At 49.2% G+C, this 24,106-nt stretch overlaps 1 protein-coding gene across 4 annotated transcripts; it reads left to right on the top strand.

The window, feature by feature from the left end:
- LOC8062067 (ankyrin-1) lies at nucleotides 422-22,344 on the top strand. Of its 4 annotated transcripts, none has more exons than XM_021453741.1 (11): nucleotides 422-754; nucleotides 876-1,055; nucleotides 1,303-1,437; nucleotides 2,101-2,222; nucleotides 4,203-4,277; nucleotides 16,716-16,835; nucleotides 17,629-17,781; nucleotides 17,918-18,007; nucleotides 21,339-21,509; nucleotides 21,636-21,715; nucleotides 21,898-22,344. In XM_021453741.1, the coding sequence occupies exons 1-11, from the start codon at nucleotides 589-591 to the stop codon at nucleotides 21,911-21,913; spliced, it is 1,308 nt and encodes a 435-aa protein (XP_021309416.1). In that variant the 5' UTR covers nucleotides 422-588; the 3' UTR covers nucleotides 21,914-22,344. The 4 variants fall into 4 exon arrangements, with proteins under 4 accessions (XP_021309416.1, XP_021309417.1, XP_021309414.1 ...); XM_021453739.1 differs by having other exon boundaries at nucleotides 424-754; nucleotides 2,083-2,222; XM_021453740.1 differs by having other exon boundaries at nucleotides 424-754; nucleotides 2,083-2,222; nucleotides 21,636-21,757.

Below are 24,106 nucleotides of genomic sequence, written 5' to 3'. Positions count from 1 at the left end.
CTACAAATTACAGAGCTCTCAAGGGGATTTGTTTGTTTGTTTGGGCAGCGAGGCACTTCACATGGGAGGAATAGTAGGAAATGACGCTACCACAACCGGTCCGTGAGGGAGGGGAGCATATTAGAGCCGGAAGGGCCCATCTATCTGTGAAAAAAGAAAGACCTCCGTTCGCTTATCTAAAAAGTTATGACTAAAAATATTATTCGCTGTTTTATTTTAAGAGAAAAACATTGCTAACAGAAAAAATGGCTTATAAAAATAAGCGAATGGAGCCGAAGAGGTATGGGCTCACAGGTGCGTTTTATGTCGTTGACGAAAACATTTGATGTATTTTAGTTGTAGATAGAGATAGACATAATAATATACGGAGTAGGTCTACATGACAAAATCGATAAAAGAAACCAAAGCGAGGGTGTATTTTTTCGTTAACACGACCCAAAAGAATTCCCGCTTCCCGCTCTTTCCCGTTCCCCCCGTCTCCGGCCTCCCATTCTCAAGTCTCCACCATCCGACATCCGCCTACCTGCTATTCTAACCTTCTCGAGCCTTCCAGAACCTCCTCGGGGACTTGCGCCCGAGATCTCCACCATGGCCTCCTCCCCACCCTCCTCCGGCGTCCTGCCGCCCTCGTATCCGCTGCGCCTCCGGGAACCCCCGCTCACGCTCCGTAACCCTAGGTCCATCCTCCCCGTGGCCGACTTGGCGGCGCTGCTCCTTCGCGCCGCTTACGATGGCGACGTTCCCCAATTAAAGAGTGAGTATTCGCCAATCGCCACGCAGTAGCAACCTCCTGGTTGTTCAATTCTGGTAGAGATGTGGATTTTCATTGTGCGGCGTGTGAGAGTAATCAGGTCTTGATTATTGGTAACGTGCAGCGCTGGTGAAGCGGCTGAGGAAGGCAGGGAAGAGCGTGGATGAGGCGATGACGGAAATCAGGGCCTCGTGGTACAAGGGTCAAGGACCGCTGCACATGGCAGCATTGTCAGGGAAGACGGCTGTGTGCAAATTGCTCATTAAGGATCTCAAGCTCGATGTCGACGCGGCTGTCTACGATGGTAAATTTGTTTTCCTTTTGTGGGAAGTCTTTGGGTTTGTTGGTGTTGCGAATGCCATACCTTTGTGGTACCTTTATTTTTGCTATTCGTCTAGGAGAAAATTTTAGATGGCTATGGTGACACAACCTGTGTAGGGGAGCCGTAAATGTGGTAATGTGGCACACATAATACTGCTTGGTCACAGGCAAGAAGTGTTGATCATTCGAAGGAACTGATGCCGTCTAACCATTTCCTATGGCCTTTCCAGGTGTGACACCTCTCAGTCTTGCAATACTTGGTACTGCATCTGCAGCCGTTACAAGGCTGCTTCTTGATCATCATGCTGATCCGAACAAAGCAGCCTTTGATGGGTGTACACCGCTCCATCTAGCAGCAACTCGAGGTTCTCTGTACCCTTGCATTCCTTTTTTTTTTGTCTTATGCAAGGAAAAATTTAGCTTGTTTGTTTGTTAGTATTGTCTTGGATGTACATTGTGGTTTTGTATTTAACAGGTTCCAATTCTTTGGCTTGCATCCGGGTTAGTCGATAAATTAATATGAGCACTTTTCAGACAGTAAGTTCATTCTAATAACAGTATAATGGCAAAAAAAAGTTGTGTGAAACTTGTCTGAATTTTCTTTGGGCAAGTGTCATGAGCAAGCCTGAGGAAGACTCAGATTGTGTTACGCCTCAAAATAACGAAGTTGTCTCTTTTGATTGCCAGAACCTGGCATTACCTAAATCTGGGAACATGGCCAGCCTAGTTGGAGACACAGTCCTTAGCAGTTAACAGTTATAAAGGATGAACCGCTTCATAGTAATATTTCCCATTTTTTTTTAGAGTTTTGATGAAACCATCTTCATATTTCTTTATCATTTACTCCTACATCTGCTTATACAGTTTAAAGGAATGCTATCTTCTACTTATAGTTTTGGAAATTCTATTTAGCTGTTTGCTATGGCTGGCACTTCAATTATGAAATACATATATAATTTAATATGACTTGAATTATAATTTAACGTCAGCAATTTCTTGATTTAATCCAGATGCCTACGAAATTGCAGAGTTACTATTGTCTAGACGAGCTTATGTTGACCCTGTATCAGAATGTGGAACTCCACTGTACATTGCTGCCAAGAATGGAAGTGCTAAAATGCTGAAGTTATTGTTGCGGCATCAGGCAGATGTAAGTCTTAAGTTTGTTTTTTATATCAATATGTGTACTATTTGAGCGCAGAACTCAACTATGATCAAAGTTCAAAAAGGCGACGCCTTAGGCGCAACAAGTCGCTAGTCGGAGGGTGTCCGCCTGGCCTATGGGGGTAGGCGGACCCCTAGGCGGCGGCAGCGGCTCGTCGGCGGTGCCAGTGGGGGAGGAGGAGCTTCAGACGGGCGCGGACACATGCAGGTGGCGGAGGCTAGGGCGCGGCCTGCGAGCGCAGCTGGGAGGCGGCGAGCGGCTGGTGGCAGAGGCATGCGCAGCTAGCGGGCGGCACCGGAGAAGGAGGGAGGAGGCGGCCGTCGCCGGAGAAGGAGGGAGGAGGCAGTCATCGCCGGACATGGAAGCAGAGGCGTGGGGTGGCAGAGAATCGTGGTCATGGAAGGGAGGCGGAGAAAGTAGAGTCGTGACTCTGGTTGGTTTCTGCGGCTGGGAGGAGGGTGGTGGACGTGGGGGGATGATGTGGGCTGGGCTTTTTCTACGGGCCTTTCTTTCCAACTTATGTTCACAGATTTCTTAATTTTTTTCTTTTGGTTGATATAATTTAAGGTAATATACATGTATATGTACAAAAATTAAAACGCCTTAAAACGCCTAGGCTATCCTAGGCTCTAGGCCGTGGGTCGTCGCCTAGATACCGCCTAGCGCCTTCTTGAACTTTGACTATGATGGGAAAAGGTTCTAGCAGGACAAATTTATTTGGGCCTAGATACATTTGTGTTTTTCTTCTTCATTATTTTTCCTGCCTGTTCCAGCTTACATACTTGATCTAGAATTGGTAAACTTGAATACATTTTTTTTATTTTCTTTACTGGGCTTGGATGGTCTCTTGTTTTGTTGACTGACTCATATCTACTCTTTACTTTGTTTTCTTCTTTTCTCATGGACTGATATTTAGGGTAAAGGTAGCTAGGGTAGGAATTGGAGAGTAAAGTAGACTGTTCGGAGCAGCAAGAGGACAGTGGAGATGGAAAAGAACTCAGCTGGAGATACATGAGGGGATTGTTCCTAGTTTAATCTTTGCTTAATCAATCTCAGTGGTTTGCCTTCCCTTTCTACAGACAGCTCTAACAACCTCAACTAAAGAATACATGCAGATCTAATATTATCTTATTTGAAGGACTAAGAGTGCATCTAAACAAGTAGCACTAACCAATCAAATCTAGTCATTGCTGGATGCAGCCTTTCATTGCTTGCATGGACATATAACACTTACATTTACTGATCTTTAGCTCTTTCCTTGTTTGAAACGTTTGATTTCTTAATGACTATGTGCCAGATGATAAGTTGATAACCTCGTAAATCATTTTTCTTTTGCATGTCCGTCCTCCTGGTTGTTTGTATATCATGGTTTATGTTTTTTTAATATTAATGATTAATTATATATAAACTGTTTTTTTTGCTCAGTTAGTGTATAATTTAGTGAAAAGATTATTCATCTGCTGCTGATTTTTAACTATAGGTTGGTATTTTTTTTAGTTCTGTATAGAACTGAGGGGAATTATTTTTCACAGAACTCATGATTGAGTTTTGGCATAACTATTTTTTAGCTATCCAAGTTTTACTCTATCGATATAAAGCAAGCCTAGTTAGCATGTAGCATGTGTAAGAATAATAGCACTTCACAATCTTATTTCCTTGATTTATTGCTGTGCTGTTCTGATTGTTCATTGGATTGGTGCTATGCTGATGAAAGCTGAATACTATTACCTAAAAATATGTTGGGGGGTAATGATATAGTGGAAAGAAAAATTATTATAGGACATTGCAGTTTCTTCTCCATCTGCATGCTTATATGGTATGTAGAATATTAGTACTGTGGTCAGTTGCTTTTAATTTTTATGCTTGTTAGACTAACACTTCAAATTCACTGCTAGACTTTTTTTTTTCTCTGGTACCCTTTATGTCATTGTTCTAGAAGTAATATCTTTGTTGTCTTCTCTCCAGCCCAATAGAATAGTGTGCACACCTCTGAAAGCAATCTCTGCATGTTCATTGGAAGGCATGGAACTACCTACTAAGGTGCAGCTACATTTTTTTGTTTTTGTTTCTGTTTCTTTTTTCTTCTGACTGGAAGGCGTGTGACCTGTCATGTTAGATCTAATATTGGCTCCTGACGGACTAACAAGGGAAGTGACAGATTTGACTTTTTCATTCCTATAAATTCTAAGATGACGACAAGTTGTCTTTTTTTTTTCTCGAACACACAGGAGAGCTGCGTATTATTATATTAATAGAAGAAAAAGAGAGTCATACATAGACCCAATCCCCACACACCCACACCATTGCTAAACAAACACTAGTGTAAGATATAATCTGCTGTTCCTCTTTTGCTTTTGCCCTGCGTTGGCAGGATCAAGTGGTCAGCTTCAAGCTGCCACTGTAGAAGTATGGCAATAGGCCATTTAGTCTTCCATAGTTGGTAGAAGTACACCAGCTAGAGTAGTGGGCTGGTATAGGCAGGTACAAGAGTAGGTATTGGCTGTAGAGTAGTTGTATGGAGTGGTGTAGTCACCATCCAAGTAGTGTACCAGCAGGTACATGTTTTGTGTATATATACTCTACCTATTGCAATGGAAAAGGGCAGTTCATTGCCACATATTCAGTGTTTCAGTTTCAGTTCAAGTCTGAAACTGAGTGTGTGCTCTGTGTGTGTGCTGAAGTAGCTCAAGGCTCTTCTTCTACCTTGGAGCAGGGGAGAGGGAGAGGGGAGGAGAGCAGGTGCTGCTCACCTCAGTGCAGGGTTTCTGTGCCAACAAGTGGTATCGGAGCCGTACAAGCCGTAGCTAGGTCCACCGACTGGCAATGGCGGAGAGTGCGGTCCGGAACGGCGGCGGGGAGGGTGGTGAGCGCCAGCTCCAGCCGGTGCCGCCGCATGTCGAGGTTCGCGTGGTCAAGGAGTATGGCGGACAGCAACTCCTGGCCCATGCTCACCTGCACCAACTACGGTGAGTGGGCGGTGCAGATGAAGTGGAAGCTGCGGGCGCGGAAGTGGTGGCGGGCGGTGGAGGAGGACGACCAGAGCGAAGATGCCCAGGTGGGGGTCATGGAGGCGCTCATGGCCTCGACGCCGGCGGAGTACCACGAGGCGCTGGGCGCCAAGGAGACCGCGAAGCAAGCCTGGGAAATGTTGGAGTCCCTGCGTGTCGGCTCGGACCGAGCCAAGCGAGCAAGGATTCAGCAGCTGCGCCGGGAGCTCAACGACATCTGGTTCAAGTCCGGAGAGTCGGTGGAAGACTTCACCCTTCGTCTCTAATCTTTGGCCACTTAGCTGGCCACCTACGGCAAGAAGGTGGAGGACGAGGACCTCGTCACCAAGCTGCTTTGTGTCGTGCCGGCGAAGTACTCGCAGCTCGCCATGTCCATCGAGACGATGCTGGACATCTCCACATTGTCTCTGGAGGACGTGGCCGGGCGACTGCGGGTGGCAGAGAGCCGCAGCGCGCCGGCGCCGAAGAAGGAGAAGCCTAAGCTTTTGCTGACCGAGGAGGAGTGGACAGCGCGCATAAAGGAGAAGCGGCGGTCCGGGGAAGGCTCCAGCCGCGGCGGCGACCGCGGCGGCGGCAAGCAGCAGGGCAAGGGACCCGCGGACAAGAAGAAGGGCAAGAAGAAATTCTCCGACCCGAACGCCTGTCGCAAGTGCGGCAAGGTCGGGCACTGGGCGCGCGAATGCCCAGAACGCAAGCCGGAGAAGGAGGAGGAGCATCTAGCGGCTGTGGATAGCGACGACGACGAGCACGCTCTCATGTTGTGGGAGTACTGCGCGTTCCAAGGTGAAACAGGGGAGGCGGACGCGAAGCAGGGGACTGCTGCACGTGCCGTCGATCTTGACGAGCCACAGGCGTAGGTCCAACTGGGGGCGGTCGGCGACGAGCTGGAGCAGCGCTGGTACCTAGATTCCGGCGCGAGCAACCATATGACGGGAAATCGCGCTGTCTTCTCCGAGCTGGACGAAGAAACCATCGGTAGCGTCAAGTTTGGCGATGGCTCCCGGGTGGCGATCCGCGGCCGTGGCACTGTTCTGTTCCGGTGCCGGAACGGCGAACACCGGGCACTGATGGATGTCTACTGGATCCCACAGCTGAAGACGAGCATCATCAGCCTCGGGCAGCTGGACGAGCGCGGTGCTGAGGTGGTGATCAAGGGAGGCGTAATGCGGATTCGTGACCAGGAGCGGCGGTTGCTGGCTAAGGTCACAAGGTCGAAGAACCGGCTGTTCTTGCTGGACCTGAAGGTCGAAGAGCTGGTATGCCTGGCGGCACAGTGCGCGGAGGAGCCGTGGCTGTGGCATGGCCGCTTCGGGCATTTGAACTTCGACGCGCTGAGCAGGCTGGCGGCAATGGTGAAGGGGATGCCCAAGATCCAACACGCCAGTGATCTCTGCGACAGCTGCCTGGTGGGGAAGCAGAGAAGACTGCCGTTCCCCAAGGAGGCAAGGTACCGCGCTGGAGAAAAACTGGAGCTAGTTCACGGTGACTTATGCGGGCCTATCACTCCGGCCACGCACGGCGGGCGGAGGTACTTCCTCCTGCTGGTAGACGACTGCAGTCGCTATATGTGGCTATGACTTCTGGCAAGCAAGGGCGAGGCAGCAGATGCCATCAAGCACTTCAAGGCAAAGGTGGAAGCGGAGTCTGGGAAGAGACTGAAGGTGTTGCGGACGGACCGTGGCGGAGAGTTCACGGCGGTGGAGTTCGCCACCTACTGCGTGGAGGAGGGGGTGGAACGCCATCTCACGGCACCCTACTCACCGCAGCAGAACGGCGTGGTGGAACGCCGGAACCAGACCATCGTCGGGATGACAAGATGCATGCTGAAGGCCAAGGGGATGCCGGCGGCGTTCTGGGGTGAGGCAGTGAGCACGACGGTGTTCATCCTCAACAGAGCTTCGACAAAGGCATTGAACGGGAGGACGTCGTTCGAGGCTTGACATGGCCGCAAGCCAAGCGTGGCATTCATGCGCACGTTCGGGTGCATCGGGCACGTGAAGAACACCAAGCCCGACCTCAGCAAGCTTGAAGATAGGAGCACTAAGATGGTGTTCCTCGGCTACGAGGAAGGATCAAAAGCCTACAGGCTCTACGATCCAGTCACCGGGAGGGTGATAGTGTCCCGCGACGTCGTGTTCGACGAAGCGGCGGCATGGAAATGGGATGAGGAAGAGATGGCGGTAGGAGAGGGCGCGCACGGGATCAGTGGGTCCTTCGTCGTCGAGCAACTGGTCATCACCAGCCAGGTCCACACGCCAATAGGAGTCGTGGAGGTAGCGGCTGCCCCTGGAGCAGGGGAAGCAGGGGACGGGGCGCCAGCAGCAGGGGAAGCTGAGCCCGCCCAGTCCCACCATGACTGGCGGCACTCTGTCTCACTCTGCTCTGGGACAGGAGCAGAGGACTCCGACGACGGCTCAAATCAAGTATGCTACTCCACCGCCAGACATCATCGAGTTCGTGGATGCCTTCCACGACGGCGAGGAGGTACGATTCCGCCGCATGGACAACGTTCTTGGTGATGCAGCAACTCCAGGTTTGGCAGCGCGGCTGCTGGGCGAAGAGGAGGAGCTCATGATGATGAGCACAGAGGAGCCGGCCACCTTCGCAGCTGCGGAACGCGAGCCGAAGTGGCGGCGTGCTATGCTCGAGGAAATGCGGCAGATTGAAGCAAATCGGACCTGGGATTTGGTCGATCCACCGGCTGGATGCCGGCCAATTGGACTCAAATGGGTCTACAAGGTGAAGAAGGACGAGCACGGCGCGGTGGTGAAGCACAAGGCGCGGCTCGTCGCTCGGGGGTTTGTGCAGCGAGAGGGGATCAATTTCGAGGAGGTGTTCGCGTCGGTGGCACGCATGGAGTCGGTGCGACTCGTGCTGGCTATGGCGGCGGCCAAGGACTGGGCAGTTCACCACCTCGACGTCAAGTCCGCTTTCCTCAACGGTGACTTGACGGAGGAGGTCTTCGTCAAGCAGGCCCCAAGCTTCATCGTGAAGGGGGCTGAGCACAAGGTGCTCCGCCTCAGGAAGGCGCTCTACGGCTTGCGGCAGGCGCCGCGGGCATGGAACTCCAAGCTCGACGCCACCATGGCGGAGCTCGGGTTCACATGGTGCGCAACAGAGCACGCCTTGTACACCCGCCGACGGGGGAAGGAAGAACTCGTCGTTGGGGTGTACGTGGACGACTTGATCGTCACCGGTGCGCGGGAGAAGGACATCGCATCCTTAAAGCCGAGATGGCTGCACAGTTTCAGATGACCGACCTCGGTGCGCTGAGCTACTACCTCGACATCGAGGTGAGGCAGGGAACCAGGGCAGTCACGTTGGGGTAGCGCGCCTATGCGCGAAAGCTGCTGGAGCGGGCTGGCATGGCAAACTACAAGCCTGCGGCGACCCCAATGGAAGAGCGGATCAAGCTGTCGAAGCAGAGCACAGTGGAAAAGGTGGACACGACGCGCTACCGAAGCATCATCGGTGGGCTGCGCTGGCTCACCCATACTCGGCCGGACATCACGTTCGCGGTCGGGTATGTGAGCCGGTTCATGGAAGATCCGCGAGAGGATCACTGGATGGCAGTCAAGCGGGTGCTGCGCTACATCAAGGGGTCGGTGGACCAGGCTCTTGTCTTCCCTAAAGGCGGTGGGTCTGATGGAGGCGAGCTGGAGCTCGCGGCCTTCAGTGACGCGGACATGGTAGGCGATGTCAACGGACGGCGCAGCACCTCAGGCGTGTTGATCCTCCTCGGCGCAGCACCTGTCGCCTGGCAGTCGCTGAAGCAGAAGACGGTGGCGCTATCGACTTGCGAGGCAGAATATGTCGCTGCCGCCACCGCGGCATGCCAATTGGTGTGGATGCGCTGGCTGCTGGGGGAGCTCACAGGCATTGAGCCCCGGCCGCCTGCGCTCAAGGTGGACAATCAGCCAGCAATTGCGCTGGCAAAGAACCCTGTCCTCCATGACCGAAGCAAACACATCGATGTGAAGTTCCACTTCCTCCGTGATTGCGTTGAGGAGAGGCAGATTGTCATCGAGTTCGTCGAGACCGGTCGACAACTCGCTGATATCTTCACTAAGTCAGTTGGGCGACTTCGGTTCTTGGAACTAAGGAGCAAGATTGGCATGGTGGAGGTTAAGAGTAAACAGCAGGATTAGGGGAAGATTATAAGATATAATCTGCTGTTCCTCTTTTGATTTTGCCCTACGTTGGCAGGATCAAGTGGTCAGCTTCAAGCTGCCACTGTAGAAATATGGCAATAGGCCATTTAGTCTTCCATAGTTGGTAGAAGTACACCAGCTAGAGTAGTGGGCTGGTATAGGCAGGTACAAGAGTAGGTATTGGCTGATATAAGCCATGTAGAGTAGTTGTATGGAGTGGTGTAGTCCCATCCAAGTAGTGTACCAGCAGGTACATGTTTTGTGTATATATACTCTACCTATTGCAATGGAAAAGGGCAGTTCATTGCCACATATTCAGTGTTTCAGTTTCAGTTCAAGTCTGAAACTGAGTGTGCTATGTGTGTGTGCTGAAGTAGCTCAAGGCTCTTCTTCTGCCTTGGAGCAGGGGAGAGGGAGAGGGGAGGAGGTGCAGGGTTTCTGTGCCAACAACTAGAACCGGTTGAAAAAACAAAGAACGACCAAACAGCAGTTCATCAGACTGAACCTTTGGCAGTGAGCAGGGAAATTCCCTTGGCTCCTGCCATACTCCACCAAGCAGCCTCCCCCTAGCCAGAGCCAAAGCCAGGTTAACATTAGGAAGTGCCTGATTAAAAACACAGTCATTTCTATGTCGCCAGATGCTCCAGGCTCCCAAAATGACTAGGGAATTCAGACCCAATCTAAAATCTCCACTAACAGCACAGTCAAATTTTCTCCACCAATTATCAAAGGATTGGTCAGAAGGTTGAGGAGCAAGCGCTGCAAAGCCAAAACGCGACAAGAGGGAGAACCAAAAGTCTCTAGAGAAAACACAGCCCACAAGAAGGTGTTGAATGTCCTCCTCTTGATCACAAAGAATGCATTGATCCGGATGAGGGAGCCCCCTCTTAGCCAATCTATCCGCTGTCCAACATCTATTGTGAGCAGCCGGCCACATGAAAAATTTGCATTGTTGAATAATTTGCTGCTGGTCTTGCACAGGAGTCAAGACTGTTGCTTGATGACTAGAAATCTGAAACTCCAGACCAACTTTGAAAGACAGTCAAGCTGTAGTGGGAACACTTGACTAGGGGTAGTGAGGACACAAATTTTTGGTAGGCTATTGTGTCCTTAGCTAATAAGTAAGTATTGCAGACTTATCCTGCAGCTAGGATAGTAGACTTTCACTGCAGTATAGCAGCCCACCTTCACTAGTTTCTGTTCATACACAAACTGAACCTACCCCTTTGTGTATATAAGTGCAGTCCTAGTAATGTATTTTTCAGTTCAGTTGCCACAACCAAAGTGCAGAGCCTTGCCAACGCTAGAGCTTCAGCAGTGTATGTGTGTGTGTGCTGTTCTCAACTTCTTCTACCTCTAGCCATAGTAAGTGAGCGTGTGTGCTGGTAAGCTTACTGCTTACCTGTGTAGGAATCCTAGGGACCAACAAGTGGTATCAGAGCCGTAAAGCTGCATCGCCGGACTAACCGCCGGCGATGGCACTTGGCTCAGAGACGGTTGGCAACAGTAGTGCTGCTGGGGCTGCCCAGCCACAACAGGAGGTCGTTGTGCGCACCGTGCTTGAGGTCAGCGGCACGAGTTGGCCGATGCTGACTCGCACCAACTATGGCGAGTGGGCGGTGACCATGAAGGTCAAGCTCAGAGCCCGACGGCTCTAGAATGCCATTGACAAGGGCACCGACAATGAAGAAGACGACATGTCAGTGATGGAGGCTATCCTCGTTGTTGTGTCGATGGAGTATAGGGAGTTGTTGGAGGCAAATAAGACTGCTAAGGAGGCGTGGGAGGCCATTGCTGTGATGCGCGTTGGCTCTGATCGCGCAAAGAAGGCGACGACCCAGATGCTGAGGCAGGAGTACGCCAACCTCAAGTTCAAGGATGGAGAGTTGGTGGAGGAGTTCTCCCTCCGCCTGTCGTTGATTATCAGCAAGCTAGGGAGCTATAGCATCACCATCAACGAAGAAGAGGCGGTCTCCAAGTACCTTCACTTCGTGCCATGGAAGTACATCCAAATTGCTCTCTCCATAGAGATAATGTTGGACCTGTCCACCCTCACTATTGAGGATGTGACTGGCCGTCTGTGGGCGGTGGACGAGCGCATGGAGCAGGCCACAACAACGACGGACAGCGGCAAGCTGCTGCTGACAGAGGAGGAGTGGGTTGCCCGGATGAAGGAGGAGAAGTCCGGGGAAGCATCCTCCAGTAGCGGTGGCGATGGCAAGCGCCGTGGCAAGGCTCTTTCGGAGAAGAAGAAGATCGACCCCAACGCCTGCACTGTAGGCGTTGCGGGAAGACAGGCCATTGGGCAAAGGAGTGCCCGAATTGCAAGTAGGAGAAGAAGGCTGAAGCTCATTTGGCGCAGGCCGATGATGATGATGATGATGATGATGATGATGATGATGATGATGATGATGATGATGATGATGAGGCCACTCTCATGGTGGCAACGTTCTGTGCACTGCACAACGTTGAGGCCAAGGAGAAGGGAGAGGTGATGGCGGTACATGAGCACAAGAAGGCTTTGAAGGCCATCAACCTCGACGAGCCGCATGCCCAAGTCCACCTCGGATGTGTGGGCAGTGAGCAGGAGCAACGGTGGTACCTGGACTCCGGCGCCAGCAACCACATGACAGGTTCCAAGGCGGTCTTCTCTGAGCTCGACGGGAACGTGACCGACACGGTGAAGTTTGGTGACGGCTCAAGGGTGGCGATTCGAGGGCGCGGCACCATCATCTTCAGGTGCCAAAACGGTGAGCACCGCGCACTGGTGGATGTGTATTACATCCCGCAGCTGCATTCAAGCATCATCAGCATTGGCCAGCTAGATGAGCGCAGCAACGAGGTGCTAATCAAGGACGGGGTCCTCAAGATCAGGGACCGGGTGCAGTGACTTCTTACCAAGGTGAAGAGGTCTCGGAACCAGCTGTACCTGCTCGACTTGAAGGTGGAGCAGCCCATCTGCCTGGCTGCACAGCGCATGGAGGAGCCATGGCTGTGGCACGCCTGCTATGGCCATCTCAGCTTCGACGCCCTCAACAAGCTGGAGAAGATGGTCCGGGGCTGCCTGACATTGAGCACGCAGGCAAGCTATGTGACAGCTGCCTGGCCGGGAAACAAAGGAGGATGTTGTTCCCGAATATGGCGAAATATCGTGCGGCTGAGGTCTTAGAGCTGGTCCATGGTGACCTCTGTGGGCCAATCACGCCAGCGACACATGGAGGCCGCAAGTATTTCATCTTGCTGGTAGATGACTGCAGTCGGTTCATGTGGCTGCAGCTTCTGACCAACAAGAGCGAAGCGGCAGAGGCGATCAAGAAGTTCAAGGCGTGCGCGGAGGCGGAGAGCAGCAAGAAGTTGCGCGTGCTGCGGACTGATCGCGGAGGCGAATTCACTTTTGTGGAGTTCGCTGCGTACTATGCGGAGGAAGGTGTGGTGCGCCACCACACTGTGCCGTACACACCGCAGTAGAATGGCGTGGTGGAGAGGCGCAACCAGACAGTGATCGGCATGGCGAGGTCGATGATGAAGGCCAAGAAGATGCCGACATTGTTCTGGGGCGAGGCGGTGACCACGGCGGTGTTTATCCTTAACCGTGCGCCCACCAAGGCCCTGAAGGGCAAGACGCCATTCGAAGCTTGGCATGGACGCAAGCCTAATGTCTCCATTTGGCTGCATTGGCCATGTCAAGAACACAAAGCCCCACCTCGGCAAGCTGGAGGACAGAAGCACACCCATGGTGCTGTTGGGCTACGAGGAGGGCAGCAAGGCCTATCGGCTCTATGATCCCAAGAGGCAAGGTGGTGATCTCTAGGGATGTGGTGTTCGATGAGATGACTGCTTGGAATTGGGCGCAACAAGGCGCCGGAGAAGCTGGTGGTGTCAGCAGCACCTTCACCATCGAGCACTTGGTGATCAAAGGTGGAGGAGGTGGCGCTGGAGCGCAAACGGCTGCTGCTGTTGGAGAGTAGGCTGCTGGCTGGTGCTGGAGAGCAGTCTCCATCAGCAATAGCGCATTCACCTCCACCACAGTCCCCTGCGACAACAAGACAGGGTTCACCACCACTGGAATTTGCTTCTCCACCCACCGACATCGATGAGTATGTGGACGCCTTCTACGACGGTGAGGAGGTTCGGTTCAGACGGGTGGACAACATTGTCGGCGAAGGGCGAGCTCCTGGGTTGGCCAGTCGGCTTCTCGATGACCCAGAGCTACTCCTTGTTAGCACATAGGAGCCGCCAATGTTCACAGTGGCTGAACGGGACGCCAATTGGCGCTGGGCAATGTTGGAGGAGATGAGGGCGATTAAGGACAATGGGACATGGGAGCTGGTGGATCCACCAGCGGGCTGCAGGCTGATTGGGCTAAAATGAGTCTACAAGGTGAAGCGGGATGAGCGCGGTGCCATTGTCAAGTACAAGGCCCGGCTTGTTGCCCACGGTTTTGTGCAGCGTGAGGGCATCGACTTCGAGGAAGTCTTTGCTCCGGTGGCGCGAATGGAGTCCATTCGCTTGCTGCTGGCTATGGCCGCAGCGAAGGATTGGCGCATCCACCACCTTGACGTCAAGTCTATGTTCCTCAACGGCGAGCTTGCGGAGACGGTCTTCATCAAGCAAGCTTTGGGCTTCGCCGTCAAGGGTGCTGAGCACAAGGTGCTCAAGCTGCGCAAGGCGCTCTACGGGCTGCGGCAGGCCCCTCGGGCGTGGAACGCCAAGCTTGATGCTACCTTAGGCGAGCTTGGGTTCACTCGCTGCGCCACAGAGCATGCGCTCTACATGCGGCGACGGGGGAAGGAGGAGCTCGTCGTCGGCGTGTATGTGGACGATTTGATCGTCACTGGAGCGCGAGCGGAGGACATTGATCGCTTCAAGCACGAGATGGCAGCTCGCTTCAAGATGAGCGATCTCGGCATGCTCTCCTACTACCTCGGCGTTGAGGTGAGGCAGGGGAAGGAGCACATCTCTCTGGGCCAGCGTGCCTATGTGGAGAAGCTGCTGCAGCGCGGCGACGCCGTGCGTGACTCTGATGGAGGAGTGGCTGAAGCTAAGCAAGCACAGCACCGCTGTGAAGGTCGACGCGACGCGCTAGTGGAGCATCGTCGGTCGGCTGCGCTACCTCACTCATACCCCGCCGGACATTGTGTTTGCAGTTGGCTATGTCCTCCGTTTCATGGAGGACCCGCAAGAAGATCATTGGATGGCGGTCAAGAGGTTGCTGCGCTACGTCAAGGGGTCGCTTGATCAAGCGATCATCTTCCCCAAGCGTGGTGGCAAAGGTGGGCTAAGGCTCACGATCTTTAGCGAGGCACCCCCCAAGACCGAAGAAGGTGAGCCAGAGCTCACTGTTTTCAGCGATGCAGACATGGCAGGCAACATTGATGGTCGATGGAGCACCTCTGGTGTGCTCGTCTTCCTTGGAGCAGCCCTCACTGCTTGGCAGTCGTTGAAGCAAAAGATCGTGGCGCTGTCCACGTGTGAGCGTGTGAGGCGGAGTACGTCGCAGCTGCCACGGCGGCATGCCAGGCTATTTGGTTGCGCCGGCTGCTGGGCGAGCTGACTGGTGAGGAAGCTCACCCGCCAGCCCTGATGGTGGACAATCAGCCCGCCATCGCCCTTGCAAAGAATCCAGTCCTCCACGACCACAGCAATCACATCAACACTCGTTTTGTCGATGGAGGACAGATTGTTTTGGAGTTTGTCCAAACCGAACGACAGCTCGCAGACATCCTCACCAAGCCACTCGGCCATCTTCGGTTCATGGAGCTGAGGACCAAGATTGGAATGGTGGAAATCAGGCAAGAGCTGCAAGTTTAGGGGAAGAATTGTTGAATAATTTGTTGCTGGTCTTGCACAGGAGTCAAGACTGTAGCTTGATGACTAAAAATCTGAAACTGCAGACCAACTTTGAAAGACAGTCAAACTGTAGTGGGAACACTTGACTAGGAGTAGTGAGGACACAGATTTTTGGTAGGCCATTGTGTCCTTAGCTAATAAGTATTACAGGCTTATCCTGCAGCTAGGATAGTAGACTTTGACTGCAGTACAGCAGCCCACCTTCACTAGTTTCAGTTTATACACAAACTGAACCTACCCCTTTGTGTATATAAGTGCAGCCCTAGTAATGTATTTTTCAGTTTAGTTGCCAAAACCAAAGTGTAGAGCCTTGGCCAAAGCTAGAGCTTCTGCAGTGTATGTATGTGTGCTATTCTCAACCCCTTCCTTCTACCTCTAGCCATAGTGAGTGTGTGTGCTGGTAAGCTTACTGCTTACCTGTGCAGGAATCCTAGGGACCAACATGCATTTGGGGGGGTGGGGGGGGGAGGGAGGGGCAGGATTTCCAGATTCTCTCAAATGGTTCAAAGGGGATTGCGCCCTGGAAAAGCATATCATAGGCGCTCTTTGCTGAATATTTTCCCGAAGAAGAAAACCTCCAGATGTGCCTATCAGGAATTTCCTCATTTAGCTCCACGCCATTCAGAATGTCCCAAAGATCATGATACTGGAACAGGGCAGTTGTACCGATCCCACCCTGCATGTTTTTTTTCTCGAATACGCAGGAGGACTGCGTATCATTGTATTAATAGAAGAAAAAAACGGAGCCGTACAGAAACTCAAACAAACCACACACGCAGACTCACGCGCGCACGCGCACACACACAAAATAAACTCCTATTAACAGATTAACAAAGAAGAAAAAAACACCTGAGACTAAGAAAAAGACCTGACCACCAAACTCCCTTTATCTATTCTCCTGAGCTGGGTTCCGGGACAGCCCCTTGGCCCCAGACAAGGACCAAAGCATAGCTTCCTCCTGAGCAAGAGTCAAAGCTGTGACCAGATTTGGGGTGGCTCCATTGAAGACGCAGTCATTACGATGCTTCCAGATGGTCCAGGCGCCTAAGATGATAAGAGAGTTCAAACCCCTTTTCACATCACCATTGACCATCAAAACCGTCTTGTCCCACCAGACATCAAAGGAGGAATCAGAAGGTGTGGGGCAAGAGCTGCCAGACCAAAACTGTGCAAGATGACAAGCCAAAACTGTCCTCAATCCATTTATCTCCAGTCAGTGCTTCCATCACAGTACGTTTACATGACCTCCTTTTAGGAACCAGTGCATAAACCAGAGGTGCTAAGTTCTGAATACTTTTGCCATCTAACCATTTGTCCTTCCAGAAGAGTGAGTTAGATCCATTTCCACCCTCAGTTATTACAGCCACAGATAGGAGGCCAGCTACCTCTCTACTGACTTGGATAGGTAGATTTGTCTTGTTTAATAAAATCTATGTTCAAGATTGTATATTACATGTTCCATGTTCCAGGCTCATGCTGATGTCAATGCTGGTACTGTAACCCCACTAATAGCAGCTGCATATGCTGGCTCAACTGATTGCATCAAATGTTTGTTGAAAGCTGGTGCTGATGCGAATATACCTGATCAGGTGAGCTTGTCCTGCTACTTGTTCATTATGTCTCTTGTTGAGTTTCTGGGCTGTCTCTATTATACTTGCAAAACAATCTGGGTTGTTTCTCTATTGCACATCAAAATCAATCTTCTAGGAATATTATAGAATGAATGGCTTGCTGCAACACTTTAAGATGTTTGGTTCGTTTTTGATACACTGTAAGAGCCATTTGTTGATAACAGAAGCGCATAAGTTAGGAGATCAAATGTGAACTTCTCCAGATTCCTTATTCCAATAAAATAGTTACATTTGATGCTCATGAGGTTAGGTGACATGATGCAAGGTTGAAATGTTGGGTGTTTGTTCATAACTCGGAGCAGTTTAGGAATTTGCATTGCTTTGAAGTTGTAAAATATTTATCACTCTCCGAAAACATGAATACCAAATCTTACTGGTGCTAAAATTTGTGTCTCGCATACGCGCATATACAAGTATTGTTTTCCCTCTTAATGCAATGATATGCAGCTCTCGTGCGTGTTCGATGAAAAAAAATATTGGCAGGATATCTCCTCCCCGCAGGAAAGAAGATCTCTGGAAGCCTAGTCTCAACGTTAATGCATCTGCTCACTCTATATGCATGTCCATGGGACAATGCAAATTAGTACAGTGCCCCATTACATTCTAATGTGATTAATACATGCCTTGGTCAATCATCTATTGTTACTGACATTCATTTCTAAGCTTATTGGGCAACAAAATGCGTAGCCTTTATTCCCTAAGCTCTTCCAAGTTTATTTTTAAAATTTATCCTCGATTTTCCTCTTAGCAGAATGGTAGAGTGCCAATAGAATTTGCTGCAACCCAAAGATGGAAGGAATGTGTTGATGTTCTTTTCCCTGTCACAACCCCTTTGGCTAAGGTTGCTGATTGGAGCACTACTGGAATAATTGAACACTCAAAACTTATGAGTTCAAAACCACAGGTATGCACAAAATATTTACTATTGTACTTAATGTGGCAGTTGTGCTGGTGTTGTTAGCTTTTATACAGATTGCTTCATACCCTTGTTATTAAAATGTATATGCTTTTTTTTTACTTCATTTGCACATGTTATTTAGGATGAAAATGATGGATCTGATTTTGAAGCACAAGGGGATGCCGCAATTGGTAAAAGTGATTATGCTCATGCATTGACTCTTTATACGATGGTAAGTTCTTGCATCATATACTACAGGAGTTATGTCGCACTTTATTTTAGTGATATCAACTCACTTTGTGACCTAGACCTACTAACTAGTAACTAGTGCTGCATATAGATTATCCTGATTATACAGTTAACCTGTTATGTTACACTATAGTTGTTGCCTGTCATGGGTCAATGAGCTCTTAAGGTGTTGGGCTCAAGATGGCCTAGCCTGGGTTGACAAACAGCAACAAAGGGTACTGTAGCGCACGTACTGTAGCACTACCAGGAGGTTGTCTAGGTTTATGTTTAGGAAGAGTCTAGAAGATAGTCAAATGGAGTCAGGTTGGGTCCTCCTTATAATATAAAGGGAGATGTAACTATTAGAATTAAGTAAGAATAGTGTAGGGGAAAAACCCTAAGGCTCTCTAGTCTCTCCACGCTTGAGCCGGCAGCGCCATGCCACTGTCCCTGTGCCCAGGTAGCTGCAGCACGCTGCTGTCTCTCTCTCTCTCTCTCTCTCTCTCTCTCTCTCTCTCAGGTATGGCGAGCCCTAGGGCAGCCATTACCCTCATCTAATCCCCCCCCCCCCACCCAATTCCCCAATTCTACCCTCTAATCCATCTCCCAAGATACAAACTGTTACGTTGGTATCAAGAGCCACGCTCCTGATCCGCTGTGATGGAGGAAATCACGACATCGGCAACTGATTGATGCAGCAGCTGGACATGATCCTAGCACGAGGACGAGGTTCCTCATTATCAACAGATCGCCACCAATCCAAGGACAAGGCACCAGAGGGGCCAATTTGTATTTGCCTGCCCAATAGAGGAGTATCGACAATGACAACTTCAACACCCGCCGCATTCAACACTCAAATTACTCCCAATTTTTTTCTACAAATGCATCAACAAGGGCAGCGCTCAAATCGGTGGAATACCCTTGGCATCGACAACATCTACAACAACAGCAACTCCACCAACATTGCCCATACCATCCTGCATGTCGGTTACATCTACATCAGCAAAAGGTAGTTGCTGATGTATGGCAGGAACAAAGGGTCTATCCTTGCTCACTACTAGGAGCTTTTAGTTTTTTAGCCCGCTCAGTCGTTGTATACTCAGAAACAGGTGCTTAAGCCTTAGAAAACAGCAGGGAAGGTGTGGAGGGGTGTGTGAGTGTGTTTGGGTCTATGTATGCCTCCTTTTTCTTCTACTAATACAATGATATGCAGCTCTCCTGTGTGTTCGAGAAAAACATCTACATCAGCAGCATCTCCACCTATGGTGAAATCTACACCAGCGTTGTCTACTAAACAAAGCTAGCCATACCCACACTTGTGTCACTAACAGGTGCCATCACTGTAACGCCATAACCGTCTATGCTGATTGCAACTCCTTCACCTTCATCGACATCATGGCGACAACTACCCACACAATTGGCATCATCTTCGCCGTCAGCTGCTACACAGAGGGCTAGTGATGATTTAGGAGTGGCCATGGCCGACCTGCTCACTTGCCACATCTGCCTGTACGTCTTCTTCTTTGGTCAACACTACCATAAATAGGATGCCATCCGCATCGCCGACCCGTGCAATTCTCGCGGCATCACCGTGCAATACTCGCGGCATCAACCATAGATGCCTTGGGTGCCCTTCCAGTGATCTAGAGGAGTTCAACCCCAACAAATCTCCTACCTCGATCTCTGTCATGCTGCTAAAGGATGACAATGCTACAAGACAGTTATCATTGACTTTGTCCTTCATCGGAACACAACGATGCCACTAGTACCAAATATGATGGCAATGACTACTGTCGTGAGACCCGTCCTCTCTTCGTCGCACACGCCTACCTATACACCTACTCCTGTTGTTGTCAAGCCTGATCACCTGGCAGTTCTCACATGCTTTGATCTCCTTGAGCTAACTGGAAAGACCATCAGTGGAGGCGTAGTTCACAAGACTGCTTCCCTACCAGCTGGTGCTTCATCATTGATTAGCGCACCTTCTATGACAACGACTGCACAGAGCTCCAGGTCAGCATTTGGAGCTAACTCAGGGAACGTAAGAGGCCCCTAAGATTGGTTCTACCGCTACATCAGATCCTCCCTACATCCTTAAACGACCGTCCCTCACAACGGGAATCAGATGCTTCTTCCTCACTAGTAATGCTAGGGAACCGATGAAATCAACCTTCCCACCTCAACTAGTTGGGTCAATCCTTTGTCCGATCCCTATGCTCCCACAACAACAACCTCTGATCTACACCAGTCGACTATTCCCTTCAACTTGCTACTACTGGTGGCTGCTCTTCCCTAACGACCAACACACAATGACATCAACAACCATCATTGATCACCAACACTAGGGCCATTATAGCAGAGGAGACCTAGGTTCAACTTGAAATTTTTCTTGGAACTAATCAGGCTAAACCCAATGCGGCACCGTCTGAGCCCTTTAGCTACAATGCCCTAGTCTCAGCAACTCCAACAAACAAGGTGTACCAAGACGGCTCTAGTCATATGGGTGACAATATCATCGCCATCAGGATGAACGTTGTTATTACCCCACAATAACTAATTAGGAGCAATGTCCACCTCGTCTACGACCTCCTCGTCATCAACAACACCATCTACTATGAGGTTATCACCACCTCCCTACTGCTACAAGCGAGATAAAGCATCCAACATAGACTCGTTCATCACTATGGGGCTACCTCAGGCAACAACCACGGCCACCACCCCAGCTAGGCACATGGCGACATCTTGTAGGCTTCCGCACATCGACAGAAATAAAAGACGGCCGCTACGACATCAACTTCAACCGTAACACCACAAGGACGACACTGTACAAGGAGCATGCAATAGATTGCAACACGTGGATGTGTTGCGTCAAAAAGGCGTGAGAGATGTCATGGGTCTAAACGAACCCTAAGGTGTTGGCCCAAGATGACCTGGGCTGGGATGAACCCCGCGGGCACTGCAGCACGCGGCGTACTGCCACTGGGAGTCTGTCTAGTTCTAGGTTTAGGAAGAGTTGGAAGATAGGATTGCTTGTAAGTAAGTCGAGTCATGTTGGGTAAAAGGCAGATGTAACTATTGGAATTAAGCAAGAATAGTCTAGGGGTAAAACCCTAAGGCTCTCTAGTCTTTCCACGATTCATTTAATCCAATGTCCATCCTAATTATTAATGTTTACATTTGTTTTGCAAATTGCAATTCAAGAACAAAATAGTGTATCAATATATATATAATATATATTTTTCTTATGTTATGGTTGACTACAAATATTGAATAAATGCAGTTTCATTAACATGATGATCTTTGGTTCAACAATTAATATCGTTTGATTTCTGCAGGCCGTGGAGATCAACCCAGATGATTCAAGCTTGTATGCAAAGAGGAGTCTTTGTTCGCTTCATGCAGGTGATAAAAGCAAGGCTTTGGATGATGCTAATATCTACAAAGATATGCAGCCAGAATTATCAAAATCGCGCTCTGAGCAAGCAGCAGCTCTGATACTGGTGAAGGTGACTTGCGCTACTGGGTAGCGTTGAGACCTAACTTTCCTTATTCTGCATTGTACTTCGTGTTCATGTACTGCACTAATGTCTTTAGGAGTATGATAGTTCATGTATCTGCGCTAATGTGTATAGGAGTATGATAGAGCAGTTGAAGTTCTCATGACGGGTTTGAGCCTGGATTTTGAAAGGAAACCAACTGACAAGGCATTGAGGTAACCTCTGCTATGGTTGGTTCAGTTCTTTTGGTTTGGAAGGTTTGTATCATTTATGCTAAACTGATTACATTTACGTTCTAGTTTGGTTCTGAGAATTGGTTACACAGGATGAAGCTTATATCTTATTTACCTGTGCTGGGCTACCAAAATGCTAATGTAACTTTTAACCATATTTGCAGTGAGGACCATCCCTGAAGAAAGTTGCTACAGAAAAAGGTAAAAAGAAAATGCCCAAGGCAAGATGAAATTTGTTAGGCTAGAAGAAGAGAGTTTGCTAGCAGTTTAGACTACTGGCTACTGCACAGCATGGGCAAGATACTCAAAAGGCGGTGCCCTTTTTATTTTGTTGGATCCTGCATCTTATCTCGAACCTGCCAATGTTGTGACGGTAGTAGAAGCTGCACGGTATGCGTGATATACCTAGGGATGGGCATGAATTAATCCATCGATCCTCTGGTGCAACTTAGTTATCTTTTTTTTTTTACTAACTCGGAAGTTGAACCAGAGTGGATCCAGAGGTATCCATCAATATAATGTGCTCGTCTCCGTCCATCCATTTTGGTATGATCAAACAGCGCTGCTCGGCTGAAGATCTTTAATAAACGCAAAAAAAAAGTGATTATTAACATGGCTCGGCCTTATCAGAAACCTGTGTTATGGTCTTATGGGTGTTATTTTTTTTAGAAAAGGAGGTTTCCCCTGTTTTACTGATCATAAAGCAAAAAGTATCAACGTTTACGGCGTATAAGTGCGCCCACCAGCCAAAAAGGTTCCAAACCACTCCAGGATCAAGCACATTGTCCACAAGTAAAATCAAATTTTTTTTTTGACGATTAAGTAAAATCAAATTAGAACTCAATCACAACATTGTAGGCCAACTTCGAAGGCTGAGATCCTGATGTTGGTGGACTGGAAAGGTGCCAACCTATTTAAAGAGGCAGCACCGCTCTTTGTTCTATCTTCTGTGTCACCACCATCAGTTTCTCCTCTACCACTCCAGTGAACATTGATCTTCATCTTAGCGTTTTTGAGATCTATAGCATTAGCAGCTTTAGTCCTGTCCAAGTGACTCCCTGAACGCAACTTCCAGACACACCAAAGAGCAGCAGCAGCAATAATAACATTTGTTAGCAAATGTTTCTTATTCGCATAAGGAGGCAACTGATTCATAAAACCTGTACTGTTGTGATCCAAACACTTAGAAAGCTCAGACCACAGAATCTTAGCTACACAACAATCAAAGAACAAATGATGAATAGACTCAGGTTCAAAACAGAAAATACAAGACTTATCATCCACATTTCTTCTTTTAGCTAAATTATCACAAGTAATTTGTTCTTGGACAGCAACCATAAGAAAATTTGCACCCTCGGGGGTATTTTTAGCTTCCAAACTGCATGGACAAAAACATGTTTCACCCCATGATGATTAATGATGGCATATAACGACTGCACTGAATATTTCCCCATGGAACTAAAGCTCCAGATGATTTGATTTGCCTCATTACTGAGACTGACCTCCATAATACCAAGGAGGTCAAACCACATATTCATAAGATTCTCGGAAACAGACCTAGTAAAAGAAAGCATCAAAGTTTCCCCATCCCAGATTTGGCTAATTGTTTTCCCCTGTTGTTCACAGATAACATATAGAGGCTAGAACTGTGTTGCTAAGCTAGAGTTACCGAACCAGTGGTCTTACTAAAATCAAATCATCTTTCCATCCCCAACTTTCCAAATGATCCCCATTTTTGCTGCTTGAAGAGCCCAGGTCACCCCCTTCCAAAATGGAGAAACCTAGCTACCAAGAGAGCAACATATTCGGTTTATCCATTTTGTATTTGTAATCCGTGATCTTAGTCCAAATAGCATCTTTATTAAGCCCATATCTAAAGATCCACAAGCTTAATAGAGAAAGGTTTAGGTTCCTCAAGTCTAGGATACCAAAGACCCCATAACTCTTTTTGCGGTGCAACTAATTGCCAATATGCAAGATGATACCCATGATGATCTTCATTATTATTCCAAAGGAACCGACCCATATGAGAATTAATTGTCTATGGCCCACCTCAGAAACTTAAGAATGGAAAGAAGATAGATCGGAATGCTGGCCAAACATGCTTTTAGCAAAGTTAAGCATCCTGTATAGGACAGAAGCCTACCCTTCCAGCCAGCAATCCTTTTGATTATCTTGTCAATCACTAGTTGGAGATCTTCCTTTCTTAACTTCGAGTAGTGTAGAGGCACACCTAGATATTTTAGAGGAAAGTCTCCCTTTTTGCAGCAAAAGATTTTAGCCAAATCATTAACCCTTTCTTCCTCAATACCAATTGTCAAGAGACCGCTTTTATCATAATTGATGTTCATGCCCGTCATTTTTTCATAGCAA

This window comes from Sorghum bicolor, chromosome 2 (genome assembly GCF_000003195.3).
Source record: "Sorghum bicolor cultivar BTx623 chromosome 2, Sorghum_bicolor_NCBIv3, whole genome shotgun sequence".
Classification (NCBI taxonomy): domain Eukaryota; kingdom Viridiplantae; phylum Streptophyta; class Magnoliopsida; order Poales; family Poaceae; genus Sorghum; species Sorghum bicolor.
Note: the sequence above shows the minus strand (reverse complement) of the source record. Positions and strands in the feature narration are given on the sequence as shown.